Below are 26051 nucleotides of genomic sequence, written 5' to 3'. Positions count from 1 at the left end.
CATTAATCTATCATGCGGGAGTGAATAAAACAAATCCTTGATGTCAATAGAAAAGGCCGTCACTGATTTTCCTTCTACAGAATTGAGATAGTTAGCAACTTCATTGGAATTTTTGATTAGGAACGGGTCATCAAAGGTAAGCTTTCTCAGCTGGTCCTGCAAGAAAATTCTAATGCTCTTTTGCCACGTCCCACGCTCCGACACTATGACCCTGAAAGGGCACTCTGGCTTGTGCGTTTTGGCGGCAAACAACATTTGTAAAGACAAATTCTCCCTGTGCAACAAGCTCAATCTAACATGACTTGTAACCCACATAGACAAGAGTGAGAATTTGTCATTACAAATGTTGTTTGCCGCCAAAACGCACAAGCCAGAGTGCCCTTTCAGGGTCATAGTGTCGGAGCGTGGGACGTGGCAAAAGAGCATTGGAATTTTCTTGCAGGACCAGCTGAGAAAGCTTACCTTTGATGACCCGTTCCTAATCAAAAATTCCAATGAAGTTGCTAACTATCTCAATTCTGTAGAAGGAAAATCAGTGACGGCCTTTTCTATTGACATCAAGGATTTGTTTTATTCACTCCCGCATGATAGATTAATGTCGTGTGTAGAAACGTGCATTGATTAGGCAGGAGCTGTTGCATTCCAGAATGAGGCGGGTATAGATGTAGGGGGCTTTTTTGAACTATTGCATCTTTATCTGACATCTACATATGTAGACTGGGGAAAAAACACGTATCTACAAAAGCAAGGTGTGTGTGTATAGGCTCATGCATAGCGCCCTTGTTGAGCGATTTATTTCTGGCTGAGTGTGACAATGTGTTGTTAACACGTCTGGACGGCTGCCAAGTTTTAAACGTGGCACGATATGTTGACGACTTTCTGATTATAGTGGAAAGGACAGACCGACCTCTTGACGAAACATTCGGGAGCATTCTAAGAATATTCGAGGAGTGCTTAAACCCCCTAACTTTGACCAATGAACTGCCTCTGGATGAAAGCATCCGTTTCTTGGACTTAAGCCTCCGGTTTACGAACAACCATGCCTGTTGGATTTATGATCCTAGGGGAAAAAAGCCGATACTTCCGTACGATTCGGCACACTCGAAATTGGTGAAGAGGGGTATAGCTAAGCTTTGCTTTCGTAATGCATTAAACAGGTCGTGTTTTCACACAGTTGAGGAAAGCCTAATGAAACAAACTGCCCGTCTAGGCGCGGCTGGCTACCCCAGTGAATTGCTAGTGTCAGTGGCAGAAGGTGTTCTAAAAGAGAAAAAAGCGGAAGGGCAGACGGGATGCAATCAACAAAAGGGACAAAGAGATGATAAACAAAAAGTTGTGGTCATCCCTTATATGCATAGGATCTCGCACAACCTTAAGAAAATAGCCAAGAAGGCCGATGTTAAGGTTGTGTTTTCTGCCCCAGAAAAACTAATAAAACTGTGTAAAGCGACAAATCCAATGAAAAAGCCTCGTCCTGGATGCAAAATCAAACACCAGAATTCTTTTGTTGCATGTGATCAGGGTGTTGTTTATGAAATTAAGTTACCGTGTGGAAGCAGATACATCGGCCAGACCGGTCGGTGTCTTAACGAAAGATTACTGGAGCATAACAACAATGTAAGATCCATTGCTTCATCAGGTTTTCTGGATAAGCACTGCCACCGTTGCAATCATAAACCTGCCTGCATACCCGACCTTCACGGCTGCAAAATCCTGGCACGAAACAAGTGCACAATAACAAGGGAAATTATCGAGGCTAGGGCGATAGCAAAAGCGGAGGACTCATGTGTCAGCACCCCGTCTATCCTTCTTTCAACAAAAGAGATGGAATTCTTGGATATGCGACGTTAAGCGATGAGTTGGGATGCGTGCTTCTTATCCGCCTTTTATGTGCTGTTTATATGTTTTTTGAATGCGTATGCTGTGCTGTATATATTTCGCCATGCTTCTCAATAAAACCTCAGTTGCTAGTTCAGCGCTTGTCCCCTTCTTTCTGTCTATGTCTGCTTGTGCGCTGTTTTTCACTAAAAAGAGAGGAAGGTAGGATGACCACTATAAATAGTAGTGCACGAAAATGATCACTAATCTTCGAAAGCTGAATACTTTCTGAAAACCAATTTTTAATTTTTCTCCTGCACGGCGTGCTCCCTTCGGTCGGTTCCACACAACTGGCGGCACACACACACGGCTTTGATTGCTCACCCCAAAGCGGAGTAGTGCGCCTTTCCTGTCTGTCCTCATCGCCGCTCCAGCTGTATATATAAAATTGGTTTTTTGGGGAAAGGAAATGGCGCAGTATCTGTCTCATATATCGTAGGACACCTGAACCGTGCCGTAAGGGAAGGGATAAAGGAGGGAGTGAAAGAAGAAAGGAAGAAGAGGTGCCGTAGTGGAGGGCTCCGGAATAATTTCGACCACCTGGGGATCTTTAACGTGCACTGACATCGCACCGCACACGGGCGCCTTAGCGTTTTTCCTCCATAAAAACGCAGCCGCCGTGGTCGGGTTCGAACCCGGGAACTCCGGATCAGTAGTCGAGCGCCCTAACCACTGAGCCACCGCGGCCACGCCAGCTGTGGCTAACCGGATTTTTCTCCTGCATCTCCCTCATCAACACCATTCTCTATACCCGTCCCCTAAATCGACCCCGGAATCAGGCAAGACTCCCTGACTGGACCGCTTTCCGGGAGTCCGTGCCCGTACAGTCTGCTACAAAACTACTCCTCCTGGTCCCACACCCTTATACAAAGTATTCGCCGCAAACCCGAGAGGCAAATTCAGCGCACGGATATGGTGACGGATGTGGATAATCATCTCCGTCATCTGTGGGAAGCGCGTCACAGTCTCACAAAGAGATGGCATCGCCAAATCACAATCGGGAGCTCCAACTTAGAATTCTTTATATCATCCAGAAGGCGGCGGACTACGCCGCCCAGCTCGCCGACTCGAACTTGGTGGATCGCTGCAATTTAGCCGCTAGATGTCTAGTCGCTACACAGGGAGACTGCGTGTCCTAGAGGCAGGCCCAGAGGCTTGGCACGCCCAGCACTCTGAAGCAGGTGCCTGAAAACGATGGGTTTTTTTTTCTAATTTTGCAACATAGTCTTGAGTACGCGCGGCTACTGAGCGGGAGTACAAAGGATTGAACCTTACCGTGGCGGCCACGTTTCGATGGAGCCAAAACGCAAAACAAACCGGTGTGCGTTCACTCTTTCCCGTCGATGGAAGACACTGGACGGTGGAAGTTAGAGCCACGGTTTGTTTTGAAAACTGTAGCGGCGCTGTAAATGTCTCGCTTTGTGGTGGACAACTGAACCTCCACAGCATAACGCATTACTGCTGCCTTTGCACCCCGTAAATGGATTATGCAAAACTATTACTGCTTTTGCTGTAAAAATAGATTATTAACGCGAGACCAGCTCTCCCATTACTTGGCTAGTTGAGCCATGGCCGAAACGCGGCACTCGAATGACGTCTTTGCCCCTCCTGTAAATGTCACCGCCGCCGCCCAGGAAAGGGGGGGAAACACTCCACCTGGCACGGCGGAACGCTACTCTCTCTCGTCTAGAGGAGCAAGTTGACTTCCGCGATGAATGGAAACAGATGTGGGAGCGCCCGTCCTCCTCCCCGCGAGGCTATACAACCGTCGCTCAGTCGGATAATAAAGCATACAGGGCTAAATGTGGAAGCGGCTGGCCCCTTTCGCTGCAGGCCCCGGTTCAGCATCACTTGATGTGGTGCATGTAACAGTGGCATGTCACCTCCATAACATAGGTTATTAAATATGCCATTGTTGTAAAGAGTGAAACACTCCTCCCAATGCAGAATGCTACTCCACTCGAGAATGATGGGGGTGGTAAACATTTATTATTTACAAGGAGGTGTTTGGGCCCAGGCCCTATGGCCCAGGTCCTCACAAATCTAGCTGGAGCCCCTATTCCGGAGCCCCAATGGCGTCTAGCGCCGCTCGGCCCTGGCGACCAAGGTCCGTTGGGACTGCAGGTCATGGCAGCTGAGCAGCGCCGCCTCCCAGGCCTCCCTAGAAGGGTGGCAGATGAAGGATTGGGAAGGGTGGGGATTGGAAGGACAGGCCCAGACCATATGGAAAACATCCGAGAACGTCGATCCGCACAGCCTGCAGCCACCATCAAATTCTGAATTGAAGTGTTTCAATACTGCCGGGCACAGCATTGTATTTGTAGAAATTTTGAGAAGCCGTTCGTCTGCTCTCCGGAGACCCTTGCAGGGTTCCGGAAAGTGACGATGACTGTCCTTATAATATGTAGTGATGTCTTTGAATGTAATTAGATATTGGGTAGGCTCGTAGTAGGCTTCCTGAGCAAGTGTGAGTGCCCGGGGAGAGAGCGCGCGGGCTGCCTGATCGGCTAACTCATTGCCCTTGAGTCCCTGGTGGCCGGGAGCCCAGATGAGATTACAGTTTGGAGGGTCGCTGGACCGACAGAAATTTTGTAGGATGCGCCAGGCGAGAGGAGGTGTCCAACCCAGCTCATAGTTCCGACAGGCCCCCTTCGAGTCGGTAATGATGCGTTTCACTTATGGGAGGGAGAGTGCGAGCGCCATCGCGATTTCCTCCGCGTGTGTTGCGCTGTAGGCGCGGAAAGTGAGTCCTGCCAATGTGGTGTTGTCGTGGACCACTGCTGCGGTGAACCACCCCCCACGGTGGGGACCGGCAATGTCCACGTAGTACACGTGTTGTTGTCGACCATAATGTCGCTCCAGTGTTTCCGCACGCGCCTGGCGACGGCCATTGTGGTCAGAGTGTGACATGTTGCGGGGAATGGGTCGGAACCTGAGGGCGCGTCTCCAGGGTTCTGGCGCTCGTACCCGTTACTCAAAGGTGATGGTGTGTTGTATGTGGAGTCGGTCAAGAATGCGGCGACCGGATGGCGTTTGTGATAAGCGCGTATATTGGTTGACGAGATGGGCGTCTCGGAGTTCCCGATAGGTGTTGGCCACCCCCAGGTCCAACAAACGCGGTTTGGATGTGGTAATGGGAAGGTCAAGAGCCCGTTTGATGACTTTGCGGTTCATGACCTCGAGTTGGTCGGCGTCGTGTTTGCGCATGTGAAGGTAGGGGGTTGAGTAGAGAATTCTACTCGTTACAAAGGCATATGCCAGCCGCAAGGCATCTTCGCTTCGTAACCCCCCACGCTTGTTGGAGACTCGGCGTACCATACGGCCGACCTGATCACCATACATGCGGAGTTTTGCGAGTGTTGTGTCTGGTCTGCGTTGTTGGTGAATAAAGAGACCGAGGATGCGGACCTCCTTGGCCTCTCTAATCGGACCCGAAGGGAGTGTGAGGTGAATTGAAGTGTCGTCCCGAGGAGAGGATCGAATATGGACAAATTCTGATTTGGCCGGAGCACACTGGAGACCACAGTATGCAGCGTAAGTTTCCACTGACTCCGCTGCCTGTTGTAGGCAGGCCTCCATGTACCCGAGATTGCCATCTGTTGCCCAGATAGAGATATCATCCGCATATAGGGCATATCGGATGCCGGGCATAGAGCTTAATTTTGCGGGAAGGTCTTTCATTGCGAGGTTGAAGAGGAGGGGAGATAAAACCAAACCCTGTGGTGTACCTCGGTATCCGATGGTATAGGGTCCGTGTTCCTTGTCTTGAATCTCTGTACCATGGTGATATCTCTGTACCACGGTGGACCCTCGCCTTTCTCAATGATCATACATAGGGCAAACAAATATGGAGCTGGACGCCCCCTTCAAGCTCCATGATTTGAAGGAGGCCCTAGCCAAAATGAAACGTGGTACTGCACCAGGCCGGGACAAGGTTACTGTCAAACTTCTGGCGAACCTTCCGGATGCAGCCTATCGTACCCTCCTCGAATTCATCAACCATATCTGGCTTGGAGAGATTCCTTTCCCCCGGATTTGAAAACAGCCTTACTGACGTTTATTCCTAAGGCAGGCAAGCCAGTTGAGGTGGAGCACCTGCGCCCTGTCTCCCTCACATCTTGTGTCGGCAAACTGATGGAGACTATTGTGCGAGACAGGTTGTCCACTTACCTCGAAACACACCACACTTTTGAAGACACTATTTTTGGTTTCCGACCACAGAAATGCGCACAAGACATCCTTCTACAACTCCATCATGACATATTAGAGCCCAAAAAACTCCCTCACAATGAAAAGGTAGTCCCGGCCTTGGATTTGAAACGAGCATTTGATAATGTAAAACATCAAGTAATACTTAACCACCTCCAAGATACCAACTGTGGTCAGAATACATACCGATACATCTGGAAATTTCTCACGAATCGACAGGCGCACATTCGAGAATGGAAGTGGACTTCCGCGATTAATGAGAACAGGTTTGGGGGCGCCCCTCCTCCTCCCTGGTGCTGCTATACAATACCACCTCCGTCGAATAACACAGCAGACCAAGCGCAAGATGCGAATGGCTGGCCCCCTACGCTGCATGCACTGGACCAGAGGCCACTGTCCCGACAGATTTGATGGGGTGCACGTAAATAGCGGTATGAAGCCTCCGTTGGATACTCTAAGAAATGTGATGCGCCACTGTCGCAGTCGTATAAATGCGGCTCTAGCCGCGTCGCCATACACGTCAAGCCAGGACTTCAACCTGTCTAGCTCGGAGACTGCGTCGGTGCTGCGGAAAGATGTGCGCTGTCGAATTCATCGGAACGGGACCCGTGGTGTTGTACTTATAGGGACGCGGCGCCAGATCTGTCTCAAACGAACTCGGCAGAGTTCGTATACAGGAATCTGCCTTCGGTTCTGCGCAGCTGCATGTCCTTGCTCTGCGTAAGAGGTTTCAGACAGACACACTTTCAATTCCGACGTCCAACAGCGCGCTACGCGCAGATCCCAATTTAAGTCTCGCCTCTCCAATAGATGCAATCACCGCTTCGCGAGGCAACGGTATCGACTTTGCCTTCTATAGCATGCCACGCACAGTGCAAGAACAAAACAAAACAGAGGGTACAAAATGGAGCCCGATATTGCCGGCTAACATTTTTCACCCCTTGGTAATTGAAATTGACAGCTGTGATATGCACATGCAGGTAGTTGGCGGTAGTGAACTTTTGTGCTGCATACGCAATGTTCCTTCATTTCCGATGGGGAATGAATTATTTCACTTGGAAAGGTGTACTGTGCTCCCTTTACTAATGTCCGCATCCGTACATATCGACATACTGCTCCGATCGCAAGGCCATGCTACTGCCTATCGACTTGGACCCGTAAACACCGGAGCCAATGGACGGCGACATCGAGAAAAAGCACTAAACTTAATTATGGGAAACAATACTTGAATGAGAACTCCACCAATAAAACTCAGCGGAGAGATTGCGATATGGCCGGCTTGTCGCTACGTCATTAGCAGCAACATTATAGTCGGAAACATAACGCAGTAGCAGTAAATTCGGTCACACTTCGCCGCAACACTGGACTCAGCGGCGTAACTCGCGACAAATGATGGTCTCGCATTTGCGCATCGTAGAAATCGCTTAGGGGCCTCCATAAATGTATTCACAACACTTACGTCACTTCTGTGAATAAATTTGTGGACGCGCGTCCCGCAATATTTGGATCCTAATAGTATGTAACGACCTATCTCATGCCTCCAGGAACCAACCGCAGGAGGCTTTTCGCATTTCTCACTTGCCCTTCTACATACCATTCTTGACCAACACCGCCTTGAACACCGTAGAGCTACGACAAAGTAGTTTCATTCAACTGCTACTACTATTGCTACTACTGAAGCTCTGAGCACGACATCCTCTCTCCAGCACCTCCGTTGCCACTGTCAGATGGTAGTCGTGTTTACTTTACACAGAAAATATGCGCTGACCTGTTTGAGCCACTAAAAGCTGGCTCCACAAAAGTATAGATGGCATGGTTATACCTCCACGGGGAGCACAATTGGGAAGGTAAAAGAAAGGGAAGGGTGCTAAACCGCAAAGCAAGCACATTCATTCATATTAGCTAGTGAATTAGCTATAAAATAAGCACATAAATTATGCACGGTCATGGTCAAACAACGCAATCAAGTGGTTTGCTCCATTCTACTTCTGAATACGTTGTGAAGTAGTGATTACAAGCTCTGCTTGACACTAGTAATTTTTACAAGCAAACCTAAACCTCTACTATAGCTTCCAAGATTGTTAAAGGCAATAATGTGAGTGGGGGTTATCACTTATGTCTTGCAACAGAGAGCAACAACGCAGTGATAAACGACTTTATTGGTGCACTGCAACATGGAGCTCTTGTGCTCCAGTTCTTTTGACTTTCAGATTTTTAGCGCACAAATTGGTTGACTTCCCCTGAGCAAGTCCTATGTTTGGTTACAGCAAGGATGGCAATCACAGCAGCCCGTTACGGTGCATCAGCTATCATCGTCTCAAATCATGGTGGTCGGCAGCTTGACGGTGATCCAGCGACGGTATGCTATACGTTTTAATGACTAGGCATGGCACCTAACTACTGTGTATGCTGATAAATGCCTTATATAAAGCGTTTAATGTTCCAAATGCATAATGATGAAGTGCTTCTCAAAAATCTTTGCGTCAACGACGTAGTGATTATCCTATGTATCGTCTTTTTACATTGTTTTTTTTTCTGTTACAGACTCCCACACGAAGCAGCCTATAATGTTATTCAGCATGGCTGTTCATTTTTTCTCATCGTAATCGCATTGCGGCGATTTAGCTAGCTTTAAAATTTGTCAAATATCGAAGTGAACCGTTCAGTCTGTTGAAATACGTAGCGTGCATCTCAAGAATAATGGCCGCGAATCAGCGGCTCTCTTTTAAGAATTGATATTCGAGAAATCAATTCTTCACAATTGATTCAGGCGCCAAACGGTGATATCTTCCCGGTAAGCTCTCTGGGATAACGTTTCCTCTTGTGAGCAGACTTTTTAAAAGAAGTGTAATTTCTTCTGCTCCGCCCAAATCCACCTACCATTGAGATACCGAAATGCAGAAAGCACTGCATTAGGTGTTGAAGACGCGGGCCTAGTTTTGCATTTAATATCAACATCTTTCCCGAGAACTTCAAATTTTTCTGTACTTTTCTATTTTTTATTTAGTCTTCGCATGTCACAGAACAATGCAGCAGCATGTCCATCAAAATACGTAGCACATTTTTATTATTTGTTTATACGTACCTCTATAGATCTGTGGGTATTCGTTTGGGTTATCTTCTGTTCCTGAGGATTTCGTTGCTTCCACCAGAAACGTGGAAGGAAAATGAATTCTTACGAACAAATTTTTTTCTTCGCCAAGCAAGCCTAATCTGCCACTTTTGACATGTTTTTTATAGATATCTAAGTCTCCACCAACTCTGCTCATTTGTGCGTGGTAAAGACCAAGAATAACAAAAAGGACCCAATAACTATTGGAGTCGTAGCGACTTTCATGTAGCGTTCGAAATATAATACGATAACCTGTCAGTATAACGAGCAATTTCTCTCCTCTTATTCTCTGTGCGATGTCAGCGCACGTGAATGAATGCTAGGTCTTCAAAATTTCCGGAGCCCTTCACTACGGCTTTCCTCGTAGCCTGCGTAGTTTTGAGACGTTAAACCCCCTTAAACCATGAACCATTTTCTCTTATTCTATGATTTATCGTAAGTACGCTTACATTAACACTGTGTACAATTTCAACAATCCTGAGCTGGAATGAAATTGAAAATGGTTTTGATCCGAAACTTCCGAACAATTACGCAATACTTGAGAGTAAATGAATGGACAACCACAGACAGACAGAAGAGCACAAAACTCAACTGAAATAACATCTCGCAGGTCTACATAAAAATTCGCAAAATACATGTAAAATATCAACCAAGCTCACACCTCGTACATTGTGGTTTTATGCACATAGCAAAGAAAAGCTGGGGATTTTGTCCGCTTCGCCACTGGAATACTCAAGACAATGTTAACCAGGACCCCGCCAAACTGGCTTTACATTGTCGTGATTGCATGTTGGTTGCCCCTTCTTCTGCACGCTACCGCCTTCACACCGGCATCTGCACAACAAGCGGATGTTGCACCAAGGCACACAAAAAAAGTAGTGTTTATAAAAAGCAACTAAACTTTTCACACTGCAAATGGCGCCAGGAAAGGGTTAGCAGCAGTTGCAGCACACAAAAAGCTGCCGGTTTTTCCGCGTGCTTTCGTCTCCTTGGGGCACAAGTCTTTCTCCAGTTTTTGACGTCCGTTGACTTATGCAGTCTACCAACGCAAATGGTGCCTGCAGGTGCGCTTACACAAACACTGCGTTCAATGTAATAATTAATAATAATTGGTTTTTCGGGGAAAGGAAATGGCGCAGTATCTGTCTCATATATCGTTGGACACCTGAACCGCGCTGTAAGAAAAGGGATAAAGGAGGGAGTGAAAGAAGAAAGGAAGAAAGAGGTGCCATAGTGGAGGGCTCCGGAATAATTTCGACCACCTGGGGATCTTTAACGTGCACTGACATCGCACAGCACACGGGCGCCTTAGCGTTTTTCATCCATAAAAACGCAGCCACCGCGGTCGGGTTCGAACCAAGGAACTCCGTATCAGTAGTCGAGCACCCTAACCACTGAGCCACCGCGGCGGGGCTGCGTGCAATGTAAAGAATCCGGATATGGAGTAAAATTTCAAATTGCTTTAATCCTAAACTTGCAAACAATTACGCAATGGTTGAGGCTAAAATTGAGCTCCAGGCTCAACCACTCCTGCAAGCTTTTCGGCTTAAATGTGTAATATTTACTGTCTCTATGTGTCTATGTTGAAATCTTACCTTTTCGCCACCAAGAGTATTTAAGGAAGAGAGGAGTTCGTGAGGCATGAAAAAATTAAGGGCCACTTTAGCTCCGCCTTAAATGTGTGCCGCGATAGCGTTAATGTTTATTTGCTTCTTTATTATTTAGTACCTCCTAATTACACACACTAACATGCATACATAAGTAGGCATAGTGAGCCCCATGATACACCACACGGCACACACTAAGCATTCTTTTAACCTAGTCTAACGAACGTGCTTTAGTGACGTAGGTGTAGCGTGACAGATTCTCAACCTAGCCGTGTCTTGTGTTCTTTTCTCCTGTGGTGCGTCTTTTGGTTGGTTTTCAAATGAACCAACAGTCATGATTTCGATTTCTGAATAATTGCCGAAATTTTCTGTCAACCGTAATTAATTTACTTTAGGTATTTGCAATGAAATTTCAGTCATGCTACGACACGACAGTCACAATATAACTTGAGTCTTAATCATTTTCATTTCCCGGCTCAACGTGTGGCGTCACATCATCCCTTTCGAACAATCCTGGATTGGTGTGACGGCGCGCGCGGCGTCAATATTCGAATTTTCTTGCGGCGTCCACATGTTTTCATCTTGCGCAGCTTTAACGCGTTTTCGTGATTGTTTTCGCGTGATTACCAACGGCATGCACGGTTTCACTCTGAGTGCGCATGTACTCTGACCGGGTATCGTTTTGAAGTTTTGAGGTTATTCCCTCTCGAGAAAGATGAGAAAAAAAAACATAAAAACAAGAAGTAATGTTGCAGGCATATTTGAATACACTTGAGCACTGGTTGAGCGCATTACACCTGAAGTTAAATGTTGGCAAGTGCACTACTCTTGTTTTCTCTCTATTCACTCCTGTAGTGGTGTCTCTCACTTGCCGGTTAAAAATAATACCGCAGGTTCAATCCCTAAAATACCTGGGGGTCATTTATGACAACAAACTCACTTGGCGACCTCACATTGACCATGTCGCGGCGAAAGGGGCTTGTGCCGTGGGCATGTTACGGAGATTATGTCATCACCGGTACGGCATGCGCAGAGATGCGCTATTAATGATCTACATAATGTATGTCAGGCCAATTTTAGAATTTGTATCAGTGTTGTTTTCAGGCTCGGCTACATATAAACTTCGCCCTCTCGTCCTTTTAGAGAGGGAAGCACTTCGCATGTGCCTCGACCTTCCAAAACTTGTGGCTATCAATGTGCTGTACCTTGAAGCCCGCATTCCGTCTCTCTTATCCCGACTTCAATGTTTAACTGTGCAAACTTACCTCAGGATCTATGAATCCCATTTCCACCGTTCCCAAAGCATTTTCTGTTCTCAGCCGACCTTCTTTTTTGGTGTCCCCTGGTCTCGTTTCAATTCCCCTCAGGTAGTGTTTGTGCAAAGATTACTTCAACCTTTAGATGTAAACATTTATGATATCCTTCCTGCGCTTCGGAATGGGCCCACTATACACATTGTTTTCGACGACAAATTCCCCAAAAATGCAAAACTTTTGCCACCGAGTATTCTAAATGGCCTTCTAGAACATCATCTGAGGACCCTACCAACCGATATAGCAATAGCCACTGATGCATCGCAATGCAATGAAAAAGCAGGTGTGGGAATATTTTGCTCCCATTTAGACTGGTCCTTTTCTCTGCGCCTTCCAGATTTCACCCCTATTTTTCAAGCAGAGTTTCTAGCAGTTGTACTTGCTCTACACAAGCTAGACCCCTCTATTACAGCAGTTTCAGTAATTACTGATTCTTTATCTTTGTGTTCGTCCCTCGCTGCACAGGTTGACGGTCCCATTTTATCAACTTTCTTATCCCTACTTCCTCCGCACTTGAGCCTTGTTCATTTAGTATGGGTTCCCGGCCACAGCAGTGTGACAGTAAATGAGATTGCTGATAATCTCGCAAAGGCTTCCCTCAGCGGCCCCGTGTTGCCAATCATCCCGGCTACAGCCTACTTTACAGCATCTAGATTTCGGCGACGTGCGTTTTTAAGCACGCAAGACACATCACTTCATCGGCCGATTATGAGCACCTTAAATATTATTGGAACAGGAAAATTTGTTGCTCTCGGCAGCTTGAAGTATCACTGACGAGGCTACGCTGCCGCATCCCCCCTCTAAATTTCTATTTACACAAGTCGGGTTTGGCGCTCTCTCCCCTTTGTGCATTTTGCCGTGAGCCAGAATCTATTGAACATTTTTGGCTGTATTGTCGCCGATTCAACTCACTGAGAAAAAGGTTGCTGGAGGAGCCCTTGCAGCATCTTGGCCTTAGTTTGAGCAGCCCGCTCTTGCTATCATTTGGCGCCACCACATTTGGGTTCAGCCGCAGATCTGTTTGCACCGCTGTTCAAAATTTCCTGATAGAATCTCACCGACTGCCTTGCTAAGTGTTTCAACCTTTTCTTTTCTATCAATTATTACATTTTGACTAAATCATTAATATTTAATCACTCTCTTTATTGTTATTCTAAAAATTTTAAAATCAAAACACTCATCCCTTTTCTGTTCATGACGAAAAATTCATCGGTGTTATGCTCCCACGTGCTTTTCCTTTTTGTTAACTGCGTTCAGGTGAATAGCCACCCTATTCTTGGCCGATCCCCCAGTGTGGGTATGTGCCATCTTTTGATAGGCTAACAACAACAACAATAAAGGCGTAGCCTTGTATGCATGTAGCCTGTCTCGTTACTATCATAATTTTAACTGTCACATGAACCAAAGTGCACTTTGCTCGGTACATGTATTCTGTATGCTCTATGCAATTCTAACGAAACTGTATGGGCACGTTAAGATATTCTCACACGAATAACAGAGAAACCCGGATAATTTTTAGGAGTCATTACGTGGTGTGTGCGGGGATATCGAACATTATATTATGTACTGCCCAGAGTACAACGCGGAAAGGCAGGTGATGTTTGCTTCCTTTAAGAGGACAGGAACCCGTCACAGCACAGTGCAGGATGTTGTCTACCCGAGTGGAAACCAGACATGCAGAAGGGAGGCTGCACGCCCTCTTTTAACATTTCTGCAGAACACGGATCTTGTTTTTAAATGGTGACAGCAGGAACGGACTATGGCCTACTGTGATTGAATGTGTGCGTAGATGGTGTCTTCCGCAGTGGACTACTTTATACTGTGAGTGAATGTCTGTATGGAGTGTGGCACTACAATGGCGTATGTTCTACTGTGACTGAATATGTGCATAGATGGTGACTTCTGGAGTGGACTTTGATGTGAACTGTGTGGATTGATTGTGTGCATAGATGGTGACTGCGGGAGAGAATGTGTGCTATTATAAGAGACTCTGCGCTTAGCGGTGTAGATGCGGCACTGTTAATATCGAAGGGACGCTGCTGTGGAGCAATTGCCGGCAGATAAAGCAAGGCTAACCCCACCTGTAGCATTCAACACCTCAACCTCACCTCAACCTCATTACATGGCACGCCTCACTGGGTGTGCACGTGATACGTGCAAACTAAATTTCTCCACAGATCGAGGCCCTCTCCGAAGTGGTGGCTGCTGTAGGAGACCATGTGGAGGTGTACCTGGACGGTGGCGTGCGCTCTGGGGCCGACGCTGCCAAGGCACTGAGCCTCGGAGCCCGTGCAGTCTTCGTGGGCAGGCCGGCGCTCTGGGGACTTGCCTACAACGTACGCCTTACTCATTCGTTCGTGCGATAACAGCCTTTAGACTTCTGTTCCTTCTCCTAGGCGAGACACCAGCTTTTATTAAAGCCAGGGTGCCCTGGTAGCCACTGTAAAATGATGTCGCAACCTCCTTCCAGTGATCGGTATTGCATTTCTCTGATCTCTGCGACTAGTTGCCCAAGATTTCCAAAGCGTCAAACTGATTTAGATATAAAAGGGCACAGTTAAAATAGCACGACGCAACCGATCTTTGAGGTCCTTGCTGGCTTATGTTTTGAACAGCCGTATGAAATGCTTCAAGTCCGGACCCCGTTGAGGTGGTCACGTGCAACATTTGTTCCTGGGTATTGCCACGTTTGCCCGAAATGACCACGGCGCATGCTGAACTAATGGGTGATGCCGAGAAATTCGCGCATAGATGGTCACGAACAGCATACCCTGCATGTAATTAGGATAGTGTACACTTCTTTAGTGCAAGCCTCGATAGGCTTTCTTGGCAATCCCCAATATAGTAAGGTGCACGCAAGGGTGCATCTACAACACAGCGCAGAGAAAGGTCGCGCTGCCTCAGAGAACTGTAATGGGACCGATGACTGGTGGGGCGCTATAATAACTTAAAATGCGGCGACCGGCCTCTGTTCAACGATTTCGTAACCGACAGTGTCGATCTGTCGGCCCACGCGAGTGGGCACGTTGTCTCGATTCCACTGTCAGGAGCAAACGCTGCATGACATCTACGAGTCCTTGGTCGCGAAATATCATCGGTTACATGGGCTAACTCCGGGTGCTATCGGCGCCCTTTGCACATCAATCTACCCTTTCCTGCAACAGAAGATTCTATGTGGTCTGCTCCGCTGGGGTGCAACGCTTTTGTGTCGCCTTACACTGAGTCTGTGCCTGCAAATGCTTACTCCCGCCTCGTCAGAATACCAAATTGTAGGTCTTGTCAGCACCGCGGGTGCAATGAGTCGTTTCTGTAGCTACTTTGTTACTGCCAGCGCGAAAAGGTCCAGAGGAACGTGCGCTGCGCTCCCTGAACCTTTCACGGTGGGTGAGTGATGTACTGGCAGGATGCTTTTGCAGCGTCGATGCTTCATGTTCTGCGTTTTCCCGGGCAAATGACAAGTGGTGAGAGCTTCGGTATATAAAATTGGTTTTGAGGAAAACAAATGCCGCAGTAACTGCCTCACATAGTATATCGGCGGGGACCCAAACTGTGCCGTAAGGAAAGGGACAAAGAAGAGAGCGAAGGAAGAAAGGAAGGAAGAGGTGCCGTAGTGGAGCACTCCGGGATAATTTCGACCACCTGGGAATCTTTAACATGCACTGACATCGCACAGCACACGGGCGCCTTAGTGTTTCGCCTAAATCGAAACGCGGCCACCGCGGTCGGGTGCCAAACCGGGCACTCCGGCTCAGTAGACGACCCGCCGCGGTGGCTCAGTGGTTAGGGCGCTCGACTATTGATCCGGAGTTCCCGGGTTCGAACCCGACCGCGGCGGCTGCGTTTTCATGGAGGAAAAACGCTAAGGCGCCCGTGTGCTGTGCGATGTCAGTGCACGTTAAAGATCCCCAGGTGGTCGAAATTATTCCGGAGCCCTCCACTACGGCCCCTCTTCTTCCTTTCTTCTTTCACTCCCTCCTTTATCCCTTCCCTTACGGCGCGGTTCAGGTGTCCAACGATATATGAGACAAATACTGCGCCATTTCCTTTTCCCCCCAAAAAAACAATTATTATTATTATTATTATTATTACTCAGTAGACGAGCGCCTTAACGACTGAACCACCGCGGCGGGTGCGTAGAGTTTCGCTTCTGAAAGCTACAGGACTTGTCGGCCTCACTCGCTGCGAAGTAGTGATAGGAATAGGTTTGTGCCCTATCCCCCTGCTCTTCGCAAGCTACAACTTTGCCCATTTTATGGCCTGAAATGGCCACGCCTAAATCGATCCCATGTATCTGCGAGTTTCCGCCTGTTCACTACCCCGCTAAAATTTTAAGTGGCCAGCTCGAAGAGGTTCAGTCTGAAATAGAATGTTATTGCTTTGATAGCGGTCGCGAAAAATAACACAAAAAATAGGTGCCATAATCGATCTTTCTGAAACGACGTTTTGCGGAAGGAAACCACAAAAAGAATCAAAACGCAGCACGTAACCAAGCAATCACGCAAATTTAAATATGACCCCAACGCATAAGATGTTTTACCGTATGCATATACACATTAATGTAAGGTGCCCGTATCTTTTAGGGGAATCCCCCTAAAAATAATGCGTCGTAATTACTAACAAACAAGCCCCCAAGCGCTGCCGTTCTGCAGCGAAGGAAATGTACAAAGCTCTCACAGAGACTCCGTAGTTGAATAACATTCGTCCCGAACCACGAATCGAACTGAACAGCACTTCCTAACCGGGTCAGTCAATTCACCAACTAAGCAAACCAGGACAGCATTGATTAACACCTCGAACTCGGAACTTTGTTCGTTCATCGCTTTATTGAGATTCAACTACAAAATTTGAAGTGGGAACATTGTTCGCCAATCCTATTTAAAGGTTTACAGCGACGGCCCCGCACTAACGGTGGCCCCGGATTCGAACCCAGGGCAAGGTAAATTGTTTTTTTTTTTGACAAGAAGTTACTGTGGAAGCTATATAGCTTTCCTTTGCAGCCGTATGGCTGCGCATGGGTGGATGCTAAGCAATAATCACCTCCTTATTACAAATGTGGGTTAAAAAATATAACGAAAATTATTCTGCACTGGTTAGTGATCCAGGGCGTATAGTACTGTCCGATAGTAACATGGCTTCTGTTTCGATGAGCACTATTTCGATGAGTAAATCCCAAGCAAGATCTTGCGATGGTCGCAATGTTTATATGTTTGTGCCATCATGTTGACGGTGCCACCATTCCACAACATCGGTTACGCTCCTAGCGCCCCCGCTAGGCACACACCGCACATACCGCGTCGCTGGCACGCTCCGCCGTCCACTCTACAGTTGCGGGAGAGCCATAGGCGTGGGAAACACGCGTACAACCGGGCAGCCACGGTGGACGGGCGCCGCTCGTGCCTTGTCTTTTTACGCGGTTGCCTTTCAGGCTGTGGTCATCTAATTCTGCTTTCATACGTTTATAGAATTTAGGAAAAAAACTCTCCGTCATTTATTCAATAGGCGGATTCGTGATGAAATTTTCATTTCCTTTTACCAAGCACTGAAGAAGACAGAACCCGTTTCTCACGTAACGAAAACAAGAGTTTACGACACAGTTCCGTTGTTTCCTTCTTTTAAACACGAAAGCGTTAAGGAGCTCGTCATGCAGAAGAGCCGGCGCCGTCGGGTCGCTGCTGCTGCCGCGGCTCTCTCGCGTCGTTAGTGCGGGAAAACCTAGCGCAAGCTTTCCACTTCTCGTGGAGGCCACCAGGATCGCTGTGAATGAGTGTGACGTCAGCGTACGTCCTTCAGGAAGCGTAGTCGAAATTTTCCGTTGCGCACGTTGGCCGCAATTGTGCATTGGCATTGGCCGTTGCGCATTGACGTCGGCCGTTGAGCACGTTGGCATTGACAGGTTCGCATTGGTACGGGGCAGAAACGTGGAGGCTTACGAAAAGGGTTAAGCTCAAGTTAAGGACAACGCAGCGAGCTATGGAAAGAAAAAATTTAGGTTTAACTTTAAGAGACCGGAAGCGGGCTGAGTGGGTGAGGGAAGAATAGCGTGTTTATGACATCCTAGTCTAAATCAAGAGGAAGAAATGGGCTTGGACAGGGCATGTAATGCGAAGGCAAGACAACCGCTGGTCCTTAACGGTAACGGAGTGGATTCCAAGAGAAGGCAAGCGTAGCAGGGGGCAGCAGAAATTTAGGTGGGCGGACGAGATTAAAAAGTTTGCAGGCATACGGTGGCCGCAGCTGGCAAAGGACAGGGTTAACTGGAGCGACATGAGAGAGGCATTTGCCCTACAGTGGACGTAGTCAGGTTGATGATGATGAGGGCGCTGACCTCTAGGAGCAGTATGGAGTGATGCCGCATCTGGGTGGTAGAAAGAGCCGGCGCTATTGTGTTTCACTCTTAAAGCGGAGCCAAAGGTCTCCCAGTTTTTGTATTTCTCGAAGGAAATCACGCAGCATCGTATCTACAAGCAAGTGATCAAAGTCAAATATCGATTTGCGCAGTCAGCGCGGCTGATTAGTTTGCACTTCTCAGCTTCGTAGGCTGCAGGCTATGTACCGATTTACCCCGTAATTGATCACAAACATCAGCATCCTTTACATGAAGGTTCAAATTCGGAAAAAATATGAGACATTTGCTTACTTCGTCGGCAAACTTGCCCATCACAAAAGACAAGCGTCATCAGTAAATGTTAAAACTGCTCCACTGGACACCGTGTTCACACAGTGTGGTTCCTTAGCTTTCATTCGCCAACACATCGAGCAGCACCACAACTATTGTTCACCTGGACCGAAGCACATATCTCGCGATATTTCCAGAGCACGTAAAATATCAAATTGAATTACGCATTTAACGCTTCCTTGTGCTTATTTCCAGGGCAAAGAAGGCGTTGACAAGGTCTTGGAGATCCTGAGGAGTGAGCTCAATCGCACCATGCAATTGCTCGGTGCGTGGACTCTCATTCTACTGCTTCTGGCCATGCTCAGATCTTTTCGTCAGTCCTCATTTTTGCCTTGATGCCACATTGTTATCTTCCTGAAGAATCATGCCCCTGAAATATTTTTTTCTTCTGTTGACGAAGAGACATTCTCAAGCACATATTGCTTGAGTACGTAATATACAAACGCGTGAGCAAAAACATGAACTGAGTAAATGTATTGGTACTCACTGCCGAATATACAGTCCGAGTGTGATCCATCCCTACAGCTTTGATTTTGTAGAGATTTATCGTATATATCACCGAAAACTAATGAGGATCTTGTGAAATTATGCTGCAACTCAAATTTTTTGGTCTCTTAATGAAAACTTAATTTATTAATTAGGGTGCGTTAATGAACGGTTGCTCTAGAGTCAGCTTGAACTTGCTTAACTGCTAGCCCTTTTCTTCAAATATATTTCTACGGCATCCGAATCTATTTATATTATACGTATAGCGTAAAAAAAGGTATCAGCCTGATCACAATTTCCTTGCAGAGTTTTTATTTCAAGTTTCCCTAAAAAATCTGTATTCCAATGCACAAAAATTTCAAAATAATTTCTTGCTGAACAATTCTTTACTTTCGCTCTTAAATTAGACGCAGACCCTCGGCCAGGAGCATGTTCTCTTGCGGTAGCTGACACTACATGCGTAGCAGGTACTGAAATGAAAATTTTTGCTTTTTTTTCGATGACAGAAACTGTAATCATAGTAAGGCGCACAAAAAGAATATCTCGCACTTAAATGACACAAAAAACACAGAATATGCAGAGATCGGCGGATAGACGAAGCGCATGTTGTGCTTTTTTTGTATAAGTTATGTCCGATATCTCCACTATACGAAGCACCAAATAGCCCCTCTCTTGCCTTATTAGACAGTTTTAGCTGTGCGTACGCAAGTGCTTGCGTACCCAAAGAGCTACGGCGCTGCGTGCGTTACGCTGTCCGCTCCGAAGTATAGTTTTAGCTGACCGTGCCGTAGCGTCCCTCAGGCGCACGTGGCGCCATCTAGTGACAAGAAGTCAAACCACATCAACGCTCGGTTGAAGAAAATTTCATCCGTGATTACTGATAACTACTGTGAGTGCATTGGGAGCCTTTTTTGTTCCAAGAAGAAAAACTATGAAAACCGAAGAAAATGCAAGATCTGGCTAAAAGTTAGAAAACTGCTTCGCCAGGTGTCGTTGCTACGAGGAAAACACACTGAATATAGTTAGGCCTAGGAGCTTGAAGATCGCCAAATTATCTGAAAAACAGGGGCTAGTTATCGCTTATACCACTACGTGTGGGCAAGATTAGGCGAAATAAAAGCGAACCGCTACCATTTGAGCGAGCTATTGCGTCGAAGAATCCAGCGGCGACATGTATTTATTCCGAAGCGGGCGAGCAGGGCGCCGCCATCTTGTCAAAGTTAGCGTACGCAAGCCACGCAAGCGCCGCAACGCAAACTCCGCTGGCTACCGTACGCAAGGCTACCGTACGCAAGACGCAAGGCTTGCGCTTGCGTTCTGCGCATGCGCACTACCGTCCCCGCAAACTCCTCGCGTACGCTAACTCTTTGCGTACGCACAGCTAAAACTGTCTATTAGCGCAATGCGGGAACACTAAGCGTAACGAATTCTTTCGTTCTGCACTTAGTTCAGCTGGAATCGTACTTTGAATATTTTATACACGTATCCACTGTAATGGCAAAAGCAATTTACCGCATCTCTGGTAATAACTCCTCTCTGTTCATTTCATAATGACTTTCAAGCCAGGGTGCAGCGATGATTATGTATTAGCTTAAGGTTATGTACTGGCGATGATTATGTATTAGCTTGTGGCTACAGTTGTCCTTTGAGACCCATTGAATTTCTTCTTTTCCCTGGTGCAGTCACACAGCTATTCATGCTTGATTGAATAAATGGCGCACTAAAGGCAAACCGCGTTGTGGTTGTGTCTATAGATTACCGCAATCTAAGTGTAAAGACGTTATTTTTAGAGAAAGCAATGGTTTCTTAAAGGGGCCATGATATGGTAGTTCTTCATATTGCAGCTTTTGCTTCAGTAACTAATACAGGAACTTATGATTCAGTTTCCGAAATTTGGTTGCCCTGGACGAACTCTATATTCCAAAAAATGCGATCGAAATTGGGAACGGGAAACACCTCCCACCGGCAGCGACCGCCATATTGAATGCTGTCGTGACGTCACTAGGGCTTACACGGAGCAACGTCGTCTGCTCTCGTTGCTACAATGTGCGCAGCGAGGTCTCTTGCCCCTGTACTTTCGCGGGCGATCTAAGTACCAATCGTCCCCCATATATGGGTGACTGGTGCTGCAAAAGCGTTAATAACAGTAACGCAGTTATTCTTCGGTTTAGGTAGGGTCCGGCCACACCAGGCCGATGCGACGGCGATCGGCGGTCGGTTGGCTGGTCGGTATGCAAATGCCATCGCTGACGCACCAGTCTGTCACGCTAGACCGACAGCAATGCAAGCACGACCAACGACCCCATATCGCGGTAGTGTAAAGCGTGAACTTAGTGGGAACTGGCTGAGTGTCGTGGGGGACTAGGGGGACGTTGCACCGCCGGCCCCTTTCGTGACGAGGCCTAGCGAGTACGCAGGATTCGTGTGTGCGATTTCGGCTATTGCGGAGAGCGAATTCACGAGTTTTAGCGCCTGAAAATAGCTGTAGAGTGTAGTTTTGGCTACAGTGCCCTCAAAGCGACGACTGCCTACATCGCAGGGCGCGAGTACAATAAGGGGCAAGTGTCAATAAGTGACCCGGTCTTCACAGCATGTGCTGAAGGCAGCCGGCAGCAGCCGTCGGCTTCGGCTGTGGACAACAAATCTGGTTGTTTTCATTAATTCAAGCACCATCCGAACGTATTTTAAGCTAAAGCGTTTTAAAATCAAATATTGTTTACATAAGAGGAAGCAGATGATATTAAGCGGGAAGCGCAGGTCCTACGCGAAGCGTTTCCCAAGCAGGAGATATAGCATCACCGGCGCTTAATTATTGCAGTGTTATCATAGTGTGGAAATGAGTAAAACTACAATCTTTGAGCAATACCACGGAATATTTCAGATAAGGAGAGCCCACCATGCGTTTCATGCCACGCAAACGAGCAATACTGTTTGCGCACAGCTATGTAAACAACCCCAGCGCGGGGCTGCAGTTGTAACCGTCGCATTCCTGGGCCACACTGCGCACGCACAGTAAACGCTAAATGATGTACTATTATTTTCAAGCACTCATTTAGACGGCGGCGACTATTCATCGGTGTGGGTAGTGAAAGCATTCGAGTCGCGTAGGGTTTTGCAAGCGGCTTGGTTCCTGCAAAAGGGTTCTACGAGACGAAGGGAATGTATGTTTGACTTACAAATGCACACATGCAGCGGGGAAGTCTTCTCATTCGGCGCTTTTCCCTCCCCCTTTCGTGCTTCAAGGTTACTCTAATGCCACCTTGTGATAAGTTGAGTTTAATTATCGAGCCGATGAACAGCGGACAAGAACTTGGTAGATAGCTACAAAACGCCGCGACTTTCACGGCGCACATCGACGAAGGCATGCACGGCACGGGCCGCTTTTCACATACGGGGGCACTTGACTGCTCAAAAGAAACCACACTCATAACATAAAAATAACATGTTTCTGAGCGCGAATAATAAAGCAGGGGTCCATCTATTTCTGTTTCCTCAACAATCGAAAAACGGGCGCCACGAGCAAGTCCGCTTGCCCAAGGATCACTCAGCTCGGGTAATAAGCTGATGGCTTCCGAAAATAAAACACGGAAAATGCATTTTATTTCAATAAGCTAAAAAAAGAGAACTTTTCGAGCGACCACCGTCTACGGTGCGCATGCAATCACCTGAACAGCGCACAGCAGACGACGCGGGGCGGGTATGCCGCTGTGACGTCAGCGATCAGAGGTTGCCAGACCAGCAAGCGGTTCGCAGAAGAAACGAAAAAAAACTCGTTTTAGGAATATTCGCCGCACATAATCAGCTGAAACTTGGGGGAATTTTAATTTAACGTGTTGAGAATTAAATGCGATAAGCAGGGTATGCGTGAAAATAGGCTGTCATGGCCCCTTTAAGAAAACACATTTCTGGAAGCAAAATACAGTGATGACAACCACCGGCCATTTTCGCGAAAAAACGCGTAAACGAGAATACATTCTTTCCGGCACAAATCTCGGAGGGTTGGGTGCGCAGTCATGCACTGAACACAGATTGATTACAGCATCCTGATCGTTCCATTACCAGGAACTGGGGACAGCAGCCAATCAGTTCCTGTAAGCCTAGCAGTCTATCACGTTCCGTTCTGTATGAACTCGGCCGTGCTAGTTCTTTCTTAAGTCACAAATGAAGTCAACGAGCAATTTTTTTTAATTTTCTAAGCCGTGATTCACGATGTCTCAACCACGGGAACTAGAACTGCTTGTCCCAAATCGCTGGTGATGTGGGCCTCCAGATTTCTAAGCTAGTAACGTGGAAATCTATCTCTCAATTCTGTATTCAATTCTGAAAGCAATAAATGCATCATTGGCTGCCGCGCAAACCTCAGCATATACATAAGCAGGTAAAAGTCTAGTTTTGTTCGGATCAAAAAACGGCCGGAATTGTCCTCCGTGTACTAGCAAATAACGCTTATCCTCTCTCTCCTGCTCTATCTACGTCTATCACAGTAACCTAAGAAGTTTACGCAGCGGGAGGTTTGGTTTGAAGCACTGACGGTTATAAACTATATCTGTTTGTTTTAGCAGGTGCCGCGCTGAGATGTACTACGGTTGTCTCCCTAAGCACTACTGCAGAGGAAAGACAGATAAGGTTTTTCCTGTGTAGTACACTCTGGCTCTCATTTTCAGATCTGACTGCTTAAAAGTAAACTTTTAAGATGTTTCTTACATTTCCACGTACTGTTGTATCCAAAAGTGGTATATGGCATTCGCGATTTCATGATTCGCTGCCCGTGTGCCGCTGTTTGGCGGCTATGCCAAGCCGGAGAGCTTGTCCCGAAACCAACGTAATGTCATTCCTCTGGATGAAAATAACCTCCTAATCTGTGTGGATATCAGGAACCGCTGAAAAGTGCCGCGAAAGTCAAGTTTAACCAAAAGCACACGTCTTATGCACCACTTCTGCACCCGACAGTACCTGCGATAACATTCGTTATTGCGGATTGTTCGTTATTTCAGTTTTAATTTTCCTCCCTCCTAGGTTGCCCCAATTCCAGCGACTTGTGCACAGACTTCATCGCACGAGAGGGACACTATTCGGAGCCGCTACCCAGCACGTGCAAGAGGAGGCATTCCTGAGTAGACGGACTGCAGTATCAAGTTGCAGTGTGATGCCAAAAAAGGGAGCAGCAACTGTAAAAACGTGGTCATCACGGGTCAAGCACCCCCAAATGCGATTTCTTTTAACTCCCTGAAACGGTGGCTTGTAAGCTATCTTGTTCTTCATTTACTGATTTCATCGACAATAATATGGTGGTCGTTGGAGTTATGTAAATAATCCGGATGGTGGACATCTCTTTTATTTACACTTCAGGTAGCAAACACACTGCCCATCAGTCTACTCACCATCGCAGTTCTTTTCTTTCGGAGCACCATTCTTAAGTGGGAAAAAAGAAAACAAAGATGTCTCTTGCACTCTACTTAGCTTACTCTCCGTTAATAAGCATTCGCACACGGTCAATTTCATTCACGGCGCAGAGTAGTCGTTAGCATCAGTGCTCTCCCCCGGATGGTGCAACCGCAGCCGCTGACATTCTCCGATAACACGATCAAGTGTCGAGTTGAAATACATCGATCACAGTGGGACCCCCGCCTCCACTATGTTAGTTCAGTCCAGCAATAACAGTCAACGTGCCCCCCCCCCCCCCCCGTCCACTTTTCTCACCTTTCTCCTCCCACCCTCTCTGCCTGTTCTCTTCCACTTCGCTCCCCTGTCAGTTGTTCTCTGCAAGTGGAGAGGGGGATTTCTCTCTCTATACCTTGTGTCCCGCCAACCGAGGCTTCAGTCGCCAACTCATAGACACTTTTTACGTCAATGAGTGTCCTAATGCTTATGAATCAAAAATTACTTATCGCTCCACGAGCTTTCACTCTTCTATCAGCTTTTGTACCCTATGTATTGTAAAACATGTTCATTGAGGAGAAAGCATCGTCACCATTAAGTTTCAAACAATTTAAGCCCCCTCAAAACCACTGACATAGAAAGTGGGAATTCTTTCTGAGCGTAGGAATTCGCGGCCTGTCTCAAAATTATATTCTTTTCAGCCACACTGTCCACTGCCATGGTGTCTATTTCTCCAGAAAAGAAGTCAAATCAGCGCTTGATTTTTTCATAGGCTCACTGTCAACAGAAGAGAAATATCACCGTGCTACTCTCACCGTCACGATACGTTATCGTACTTCAAGCTTTCATCGCGGGTCCGATGGTATGTATCCTTAACAGCTGCGGCGGGCCCCACATGAGGATTGCGTAGCATTTTCAACTTTATGGTCGGCCTAGGAACACTGGGGAGAAACGAAGCACGGTATTTGCAAGAAAGCAGTTTAAAAATAGTTTGAACTTCGATTGGTTGCACGGGCGCACACTTCATAGCCCTCGCTCTTCTGTCCCCTTCCTTTATGTCAGGCTCGGCTGCATGGACCCCACAAGACTACATGCACAAACGTTCCTTTGCGTTGAACCTTCGGTTCATTTGTTTTCCGAAAGACAGCGAGTGGTGCAATGTGCGACTTATGTGGACAAGGTACCTATGTGATCGCACCCCCGTGGAGGGTCACCAGGAGTAGCGTGCTGTCGTGCTCCTCACCTTCTTCCTGTGTCTACCCTTCACCTGGCTGAGCTGCACGCACACTTTTTCATTCCAACTACAACGAACAGGCGTTAGCAAAGAGCCTTCGCCTCTAAAGCTAGTAACGTACAGCAAATAGTCGATCTCGTTTTAATCTTAGCAGTAA

At 47.1% G+C, this 26051-nt stretch overlaps 1 protein-coding gene across 1 annotated transcript in view; it reads left to right on the top strand.

Annotated features, from left to right (window-relative positions):
- Window positions 1–24467, top strand: part of LOC144102364 (uncharacterized) — a 65611-nt gene extending 41144 nt beyond the window's left edge. Inside the window, exons 7-10 of the mRNA XM_077635655.1 lie at window positions 8355–8446; window positions 14297–14455; window positions 18991–19060; window positions 24298–24467. Of these exons, the coding sequence (XP_077491781.1) occupies window positions 8355–8446; window positions 14297–14455; window positions 18991–19060; window positions 24298–24395 (419 nt within the window). The 3' untranslated portion in view covers window positions 24396–24467. The remainder of the gene's footprint in view (window positions 1–8354; window positions 8447–14296; window positions 14456–18990; window positions 19061–24297) is intronic.
- The last annotated feature ends 1584 nt before the right edge of the window (window positions 24468–26051 follow it).

This window comes from Amblyomma americanum, chromosome 8 (genome assembly GCF_052857255.1).
Source record: "Amblyomma americanum isolate KBUSLIRL-KWMA chromosome 8, ASM5285725v1, whole genome shotgun sequence".
Lineage (NCBI taxonomy): Eukaryota > Metazoa > Arthropoda > Arachnida > Ixodida > Ixodidae > Amblyomma > Amblyomma americanum.
This window is presented reverse-complemented; position numbering and strand designations above follow the sequence as displayed.